The sequence below is a fragment of the Myripristis murdjan genome, chromosome 12, assembly GCF_902150065.1.
Source record: "Myripristis murdjan chromosome 12, fMyrMur1.1, whole genome shotgun sequence".
Lineage (NCBI taxonomy): Eukaryota > Metazoa > Chordata > Actinopteri > Holocentriformes > Holocentridae > Myripristis > Myripristis murdjan.
Window position 1 is genome coordinate 14,498,628 of NC_043991.1, and position 9,297 is coordinate 14,507,924.

Consider the following 9,297-nt stretch of genomic DNA (forward strand, 5'->3'; position numbering starts at 1 on the left):
GATATTCAGTCGGGAATTTGTCAGGATATATTTGTCAGAAGGAAATTTGCGGGCTACCATTCTTGTAGGTGTTCCCATGTGATTCCATCTTATGCCAACAAGTTTTTAAAATTTCTTTTAACAGTGTGTGGTGATTGGTCTTCAGTCAACGGGAGAGGCACGAACACTAGAGGCCCTGGAGGAAGGAGGAGGAGAACTCAATGACTTTGTGTCAACTGCAAAGTAAGGACTCCGTTCAATCTGAACTGAAAACTAAATAATCCTTACACCCTTTTTGACAAAGAATATTGAATGCTTTCAACCCAAAATGTTTTATTTAGAGGTGTACTGCAGTCCCTGATTGAGAAGCACTTCCCAGCTCCTGACAGACAGAAGCTCTTTAGCTTGCTAGGCATCGACCTCTCAGCTAAGAAGACTCCGTCTCCCAGTGACACTGCAGTTGAACCTTCTGGACAGAAGGGCAAAAAGAGGAAAGGTGGGGGAAATATCAGCAAATGTCAAACACCAGCAAATAACTATAGCTGATTTAAAACTGTCATCATAATTGTTTTCTCAGAAGATTCAACAGTTAACTCCTTGTTGACTAATAATGAAGACACACAGCACATTAATATACGGTTTTAGCCCTATTTATGTTTAAGATTGTTGAACAAGAGCTAAGAGGTGGGGGAAAGAGTGGCAAAATGATCTCATAATTTAAAGTATGATGTCAGTGGTTGATATTCTCATGCACAGGATTACATGGCTCACAAAAAATATTATATTTTCTCATTCTATATCATGTCATTACTCCAGGTTCACAAGTAAAAAAACAGCCAAAAAAGAAGCCTCGCAAGCATGGAGGACTGTCAGGCACCAGTTCAGAGGAGAGCCAATCAGAGGAATCGGACAAAGAGTCCGATAAAGACTGCGAGAGTGATGACAGCTTCAAATCTGTCAGCTCAGCGGATGATGATGATGATGACTTCAACCCATTCAGAGATGAGTCTGATGACGATGGTGAAGATGGTGAGAATTTAGGGAACTTAAGATAGAGAATGAAAGCCTTCTTTCTGTGAGGTCATATCCTTGACTTTTCAGTGCTCTCAACAAACGTGTGCCCTCCTTTGCTTAGATCCATGGCTCATCAGAAAAGAACCAAAGAAAGGGAAAGTGAAGAAGAAAAGAAGGAAGAGTATTGACCCAGACTCCATTCAAAGTGCCTTGCTAGCCTCTGGACTTGGCTCCACCAGACCTGCTTTCACTGCCTCTGTCAACCCCCCCAGCACGCCTGCCATAGGTGAGCAAGTTGCCAGAATTAATTGCATAAGTATTACCCCATTGATTGGCCACTGACTTATAATGGATGCATTGTTTTTGCTGGTTTGTTAGTCAAAGCAGAGAGTCATGATAGCTGCCTGACGAGTCAGGATGCCGTGGAAGATGCCCAGCAAATGAAGAAAGATCTGTTGGAAAGGCTTGAGAAGCTAGCTGAGGAGCTACCGCCCAACACTCTGGATGAGCTAATAGACGAATTGGGAGGTCCAGACAATGTAGCAGAGGTATTCATGTTTGTAGTCACCTCTGTTGTGGCATTAAATCTCTTCATATTTTAGATTGAGCTTGAACAATGTTAGGGGGTATCTTGAACCATTGTCATTGATCTAATCACTTCTTCAACTTTGTTTCAGATGACTGGTCGTAAAGGTCGTGTGGTCAGTAACGATGATGGCAGCATTTCCTATGAATCTCGCTCTGAGCTGGACGTTCCTGTGGAAATCCTTAATCTCACAGAAAAACAGAGGTTTATGGATGGAGAAAAGGTGGGCAGAGTGTTGGCTTTCAGACACAGAACATGTTTTACAGCCAGTGAATTTTTTCATAATAATATGGAAACTTTGCCTTTTTTTGTTCTTTTTTTGACCAACCAGAACATAGCCATCATTTCGGAAGCTGCCAGCTCAGGTATATCCTTGCAGGCTGATCGGCGAGTGAAGAACCAGCGGCGGAGAGTTCACATGACTCTGGAGCTGCCTTGGAGTGCAGACAGAGCTATTCAGCAGTTTGGTCAGTAGACACTCACCCTTGGCCCTGCTATTTGATAGCACAAACAGACCAGCAATATGGTTGTATATGTAACTTGTTCTTCTCTTTTTGTTACTGATGACTCAGGGAGAACACATAGGTCAAACCAGGTCACAGCTCCAGAATATGTCTTCCTCATATCAGAGCTTGCAGGAGAGCAGAGATTTGCATCCATTGTTGCCAAAAGGCTTGAAAGCTTGGTAATGGCCCATCAATTTTATGATTTAAGAGAAGCATTTTTTATCCTGATGAAAAGACTGAAAGTGAATATCTGGAACTTTGCATTTAATGAATCATTAATTGCCATCTATATTTGTGTTACTGTTTGCAACAGGGGGCTCTCACTCATGGAGACAGAAGAGCAACAGAAACAAGAGATCTCAGCAGGTTTAATTTTGATAACAAAGTAAGCAAATTAAGAATATGTTTCAGTAGATAGTTTGTGTTTTTTCATTGCCATTGACAAACTCTGTTTACCGTTGCTAACTCTTTACCTTTATTACAGTATGGCAGAAATGCTCTGGAAATTGTGATGAAGTCCATCGTAAAACTTGATGCTCCGTTAGTGTCTCCACCCTCAGACTTTCAAGGGGATTTCTTCAGAGGTATGAGTCATGTTTTTCCAAAAAGGGCATGGAATTCATTTCCTTTCAGTCTCAGATTGTAGCAGTCCATTTTGTTTGGTACACCAGTGGCTCACCTTGAAGATGCTAATGAAATTATTGCTTACCACAGCGTTTTCTGTATAAAACTAATTTTGGCTATTTCACAGTTATCTATGCCCCTGATTAATAACTTGTCTTTTTCTTCTATAGAAATCCAAAGTGGATTAGTAGGTGTAGGTCTCATAAATGTGGAGGACAGATCTGGAGCACTGTCACTGGACAAAGGTAATGATTCTTTTAAAACTGGAAAAATTAGTAGTAACGACATTGTGTGTGTTACAGCTTTTGTATGTTTCACAGAAAAAAAAAACCTGTTCATGCAGCACATGAGCACAGCTGTAGATGTAAAAAATAATCTTGATACTTTTTAATATTATAGACTACAACAACATTGGGAAGTTCCTGAACCGTATTCTGGGCATGGAGGTCCAGCAGCAGAATGCCTTGTTCCAGTACTTCTCTGATACACTGGGTGCTGTTATTCAGGAAGCCAAGAGGAATGGCAGATACGACATGGGCATTCTGGGTAATAATACATTGTTGTTGCTTGTGATCAAATTAAACAATTTTTACAAATGCTCATGTGCATATGTAGTTGGACAAAAGGTCTTATTTGACCCATGGTAGAGTTGCTATTTAAGGACACATGTTATCAAAGGAATTTACTCCTGTTTTGTGAGATTAGCTGCAAGTCAAAACCATATCTCTCTCCCCTGACATGTAAGGTTGGATCAGTCTCAAATTTGAGCTGAGACACTGTATCTGATGTATTTACTGACCTTCCTCTTCTCTTCTACTAGATTTGGGCTCCGGTGATGAGAAGGTGAAGAAAGTAGACTGCAGGAAATTCCTAACACCAGGATATACCACATCAGGACATGTTGAGCTCTACACAGTATGTTGAAATGTCATACACTTGGCAAAGCTATTAATCTGTCATTTTGACTGTATTTTTGCTGAGGACGCCCATTTCAAATTAATAAGTCAATGAGATAAGTATTGCGCAATAGGGGCATTACTCAGCTCTGTACCTTTGTACCTCTTTTTCCAGGTGAGTGTGGAGAGGGGAATGTCATGGGAAGAGGCCACACATGCTTGGGCAGAACAGAGTGGACCAGATGATGGCTTCTATGTACAGGTATGAGGGAAAGCTTTATGCTGGCTTATAGCCTAAATTTGGAATGCCCTTTTGACGTCTGTTAATAAAAGAAAATAACACCATTTAAGTTATCTGTTAACCACTTACTTATTATGCCCCAGCTTCAAGTGTAATAATGAGATAATGAATAAGAGCTTGTGTTATTTGTATTGCTAGAGAAAGTAGCCATTACACTTGGAAAAATAGTTTGAATTTTGGACATGCCTACAATATTACCTATGCTTCTGTATGTATCCAGAAATAGGTTTATTTAGCATGTTACTGAGACATTTTTGCACTATACTATCACATTGAGTGAGTGGAACTACATGATGATACAAATCCTACTATTTCCCAAGGTGGAAATGAGGAGCTTTTAGCACTTTGAGAGTAGATCCTATCACATTTCTCCACACACCCACTCATTTTCTAGAAATGAAGTGCTGCACAAGCATTATTACATGACTCCAAAAAGGAGCTTTTCCAATACTGGCCTCATTTCTGACTCCTCACGTCTATGTAGCTTGAGTTTAGTAGTGTGTAAAATCATGATTTTTGACTTCTGAAGTACAATCTGCATTTCATTCTCAGGTGCGTAACAACAAGAAAACAGCCATACTGGTGAAAGAGGTAAATACCAAAAAGAGGCTGTTTCTGGTGTACAGGCCCAACACAGGCAAACAGCTCAAATTGGAAGCATACACCGACATCAAGAAGAGGTGTAAAAAGGTAAGGGAACGTGTTTGATTGGTATTGCAGTAAGTGAGAAGTACAGACTGTTGGGCTTGCTTGATGGGGTGTATCATAATGCTTTTGCTCAAACAGGTCTTGTCAGAAGACGCCAAGCAACACTGGATTGACCAGTATAAATCTTCAGCAAAAATCTGCTCTCATGCGTACTGGTAAGTGCAGTGCAGGTTGATAAATTTTACTTCTGACTTTCACAGAAGGTCAAGCAACTGTCATATCAGTGAGGCAACCTAAATCAAGATGTCTTCATGTGTTTGTGTCACTCTGCCCACAGGCGTGGTAACTGTAAGAAAGCGTCAGTGGGTCTGCAGTGTGAGATTGGTCTGCGGTGTAGGACGTACTTTGTTCTGTGTGGCTCAGTGCTTAGTGTGTGGACAAAGGTGGAGAACGTCCTCGCTTCTGTCAGTGGAACCAATGTAAAGATGCAGATTGTCCGCCTTAGAACAGAAGATGGACAGAGGATAGTTGGTAAGTGGTAGGACTGATGATTTCAAATATTTCAGTGCTTCAGTACATGATATTGAGCTTTAATTGACAAATGTTAGGTTCATTTTGATGATGATGATGATGATTATTTTTAATTTCACAGGGCTGATCATTCCAGCTAATTGTGTCTCACCCTTAATCAACATCCTTTCAACATCGGACCAGTGCCAGCAGCTGGCCGTACAGGAGCAGCAGAAGTGGCAACAACTTCACCCCCAAAGTCTCAGTCACGCTCCCAACACATAGTATGGGTGGACCACTCAGCTCTATGGGGTTCAGCCCCATTTCCACATCCTGAGTTCACATCCTGACCTGGAGGGATTAGGCTCCATTAATCTCCATCTCTGCACTGCAAGCTCCAGTACCACTATCCCTCACTCTGCACCCTCACATCCCCCATTGAGTCTGAGGGTCAGAGGTATCACATCAAGCTGTGGTAGTCTCAGATGTAAAGCAGTGGTAGTACAGAGAAAAGATTTCAGGGTTTTTTTTTTTGTTTGTTTTTTTAATCTCCAGAGACTCTGTTTTCACCTAGAGAAGTTTGATGGATGACTTATAGTCCTCTGACATTCAGAGTGAAAGATTTGAGATGCATTGATTGAAATGGAGTGGACACAAAGTTGAAAGAAGGTATGATGGCCTGTGGCTGTTCTGTTACCCACTTTCTTACCCCTGCTGTGAGCTGTTAAGTGCACCCTATGCCAGTGTTTGAGTCAAGATCACCCCAAACTGAGACCAAGACATGTTGTGTTCAGTCAAGATCAAAGGTGGTTGAGACTAAAATTAGTATTAGCAAGATTGTTCCAAAACTGAGAAATGCTTTGCAGTTCTGTAAAAATTGATATATAGTGCTAAACTACAATCGTGTGCTTATACATGTTGTCATCACTCAACAAGATGTACCCACAAGGCACAAGGATAATGTTGTAATCATATGAAGTCATTTTATCATTCCTCAAACTTTGTATTCAGTACTATAGTGAAAGAACGATTTCCTTGATGTGTACTGCAAAGGTAATGCAGGGCGTTACTCTGCTTTGTACATAGGAACACTAATGTTATAAGTCTATGTACAAGTGAACTTTCACCTGTTCTGAATGTTACACTATTAGTTGAACTTGAGACCAAAGTTCCTAGGTTTATTTTTTCCCTTATTTTTCCTCACATCTCCCTTTTTTGTAGAAAGTAATGCCTCTGTTACATTTTCAGCCTGGTTGACCATGTTCAAAAACAAACTGGCAGGAGTTGCTCAGCTATCCCTTGGTGTTACATGCACCTTTACATGGCACTTAACCTGGTGTCAGGTTTATATTGGTATAAATCTTGCAGTCAGAGTTTAAGTATGAGCTGTTATATTAGTCTGTTAGTACATAAATTAGTCCATTAAATGAAGTCATTCTTTGACTGGATTAATGTTGGTGTAAAATGTTTGAGGAATGATGAATTGAGTCTGTCATTATCGACAAAATTATTTCTGTCACTGGGTGTTGTGCGTAAGGAGTAAATGGACAACACTGTACAAATACAAAGTAAGTTTTTACGTGTTGTATTTGAACATTAATATACCCAGGTTAACTGATTTGTGTTCTGTTCCTCAGTTTTCAACAAGGGTTCACTTGTTCTTAGTTTGGTTGTAGAGGTGTGTCAACCACCTCTAGTCTTTATCTTGACTTAAATCTCAGTCAGGACATGTTTTGGTGTGGTCTTGGTTTTAACTGGTTAGTCTTGACTAGTCAACAGCAAAAAATAAAAAATAAAAAAAATTACATTTTGAGAAATTTAATACGCATGTCCAAGCCTGTAGCTTCTTGGTTTTAAAACTGGTCTTCAGACCAGGATTAGTCAGCAGCACTGTGCTGGGCTTTGTCTAGTGACCTCCAAGACTCCCTTTTCCACTGAAGGCTGGAATATCTTTGTTTTGTTTTTTGTTTTGTTTTGTTTTGTTTTGTAATGGACATAGGATCGTGCTCAGGGGTTAAACTATACAAAGGCCCTCTTTGGAAAAACAACAAAGAAAAGCAAAAGGCATTTACACAAATGCATGACCATAACTCAGATGCTTCCTTTCCACTTATACTCTGACCTTTTTTCAGTGTACTTTGTTTGGCTGTATTCACAGCTTGTATGTTCACAGTAAATGTTATGAACACATCTCTCTGTAATTCCTCTGCTTTCTTGAGCCGAGTTTAAATTAAGATGGACGTAATCAGAGTGGATAGCCTCTACTGCATTCAGTACCTCTTCTGTTGAGCAACCATTACTGAAAGCCATTACCTCTACAGTTCTATATTGCATTATAGATCTGCACTGGAAGGGACAGACCAAAGTCTGGTAATACAAGCTATCCTAATAGTTGATAATAAAAGATACGAAGTATTTTATATCACAGAAATATGCTCAGACACATCCTTAACCTGTGGATTCATTACTGTTATTTAAGTGTGTGTATCCTCTCCTTTTGTTGGTTGATATTCATTTAAAAACAATAATTGAGATAGGAAGCAGGATCTTTGTATCATACTAGACAATGTGCATTTTGTATGCTTTGTAAAAGGACAAACACATTAAAATTCTGCAGTGCAGCAAATCCCAGTTGTTGGACAGTAATGGGAGAGACCAAGCATATTTCTGGAAAATAAATCTTTTCTCTCACAGAAGCAAAAGGCAGTCTCATAGGAAGGCAAATTTCTTAACTGGAATGTCCATTATACGCCGGTGTCTGATGTTTTTATTTTGACATTCAACATATGTTCACGGGCTGCAGACTTTGTAACAGGCTTTTTTTGAGTGCTGTAAAATGTCATAAGAGGCGGGCTGTTTAAATTGAAACACTTGAAGGACTTTTATCATTGCACGAGTTGCACTACTGACCGAGTTGTACAAAAAAAACAAAAAACAAACAAAAAAATCTGCGTTACGTGAAATGAATGAGTGCAATGACCAATAAAGCTTGGTATACTTCTGTCTCTGATTACTATGATTATTGTAAGGAAGAACTACACCCTGCCACCAGACAAACATACAGTTAAATGTGACCAATAAACTCAGACTTGGTGCGCTACTCCAGTAATCAGCTTTCCAACTGAAATGAAGTCTGTCCTACTCCTCCTCCTACCACTCATAAGCCCTGCCCATCTGTTCCCTTGCTCGCATTTGAGGAGCTGAGCTTTTATTTCAAAACAATAGCCCCTCCAGTTCTCGGGGCATAAATAACCGGGATGCTTTTACTTTTTATATGTAAAAACTAAGAATGCCCATGCTGAGACCATTGAAAATTTTCTGGATGAGATAAACACCCGTAAGCACAAACTCATCTCATCAGTTCAGCTCACCAATAAGCCAGTTTATTTTGGCTTGTTCTTGTCACTTAAATGCTTTTTTTTTTCTTTTCTTTAAATATATGACAGTTAATACTAAAGTCAGTTCTGAAGGTCTGAGGTAATGTAACACTGGTGTCAGGCCTGTAGTCAGGTAACAGGAGTAAATCTGAGCCTGACTACTGCAGGCCAAAACTACTGAGTTGTGGTCTACTGCCCTTTTAACAAATTTAAGAGACAATAAAATAGTAAGAGGATCAGATTTGTACATGAACACACTTTCAAAGAACAACCGAGGTGATTAATTCACTAACTGTAATACTTCAGTCTTGATTTTCAAGGCCAGGGCTCAGAAATGTCAAACAACAGTGGGGTTGAGGTCAAAGAGACTTTCTTATTGAGAGCAGCAGGTTTTTATCACTTTCCATCCTCTTTCCACTGGGAAAAGCCAGATTTCTCCAACAATAAATTCAGATGTCCCACATTGCTTTATCCATTATCCAAGGTTGCCAGGTTCCTCTTCCACTGTGTTTCCAAAAATGACAGTTTCTTACCAAAATCTTACATTGACAGTGATCAGGTTCCTTCCAAAATGTTCCAGAAATATTAAGTCACTTGGTTACTCCCATCTTTTGAATTTTCTGAATCCTCCAGTTCAGATCCACAGTGGCCAACACCCAACTTTCAGTGAGGTGCTGTTGCAGACTGGAAGCATCACTATTTTATACCTTCTGTTTTTCAACCTCCTGATGTTATCTGACCCACTACAGTGAAATTTATGCTCAAACTGTACAATGAAAATGGGGCAGTAGGATGGCCTGTAAGTAGAGAGACAATCCAACAATTGTATCTGGTTTCACTGTTGGCAAACAAACGC

The 9,297-nt window shown here is 39.9% G+C and overlaps 1 protein-coding gene across 1 annotated transcript in view; it reads left to right on the forward strand.

Moving 5' to 3' along the window:
• The window catches only part of sbno1 (strawberry notch homolog 1 (Drosophila)), a 23,055-nt gene extending 14,988 nt beyond the window's left edge, over nt 1-8,067 (forward strand). The window contains exons 16-33 of the mRNA XM_030066192.1: nt 125-222; nt 321-475; nt 796-1,008; nt 1,115-1,279; nt 1,372-1,541; nt 1,671-1,802; nt 1,911-2,046; nt 2,152-2,264; nt 2,399-2,470; nt 2,570-2,669; nt 2,880-2,954; nt 3,109-3,255; nt 3,530-3,624; nt 3,781-3,867; nt 4,459-4,596; nt 4,693-4,769; nt 4,892-5,085; nt 5,207-8,067. Of these exons, the coding sequence (XP_029922052.1) occupies nt 125-222; nt 321-475; nt 796-1,008; nt 1,115-1,279; nt 1,372-1,541; nt 1,671-1,802; nt 1,911-2,046; nt 2,152-2,264; nt 2,399-2,470; nt 2,570-2,669; nt 2,880-2,954; nt 3,109-3,255; nt 3,530-3,624; nt 3,781-3,867; nt 4,459-4,596; nt 4,693-4,769; nt 4,892-5,085; nt 5,207-5,349 (2,310 nt within the window). The 3' untranslated portion in view covers nt 5,350-8,067. The remainder of the gene's footprint in view (nt 1-124; nt 223-320; nt 476-795; nt 1,009-1,114; nt 1,280-1,371; nt 1,542-1,670; nt 1,803-1,910; nt 2,047-2,151; nt 2,265-2,398; nt 2,471-2,569; nt 2,670-2,879; nt 2,955-3,108; nt 3,256-3,529; nt 3,625-3,780; nt 3,868-4,458; nt 4,597-4,692; nt 4,770-4,891; nt 5,086-5,206) is intronic.
• Nucleotides 8,068-9,297: the final 1,230 nt, after the last annotated feature.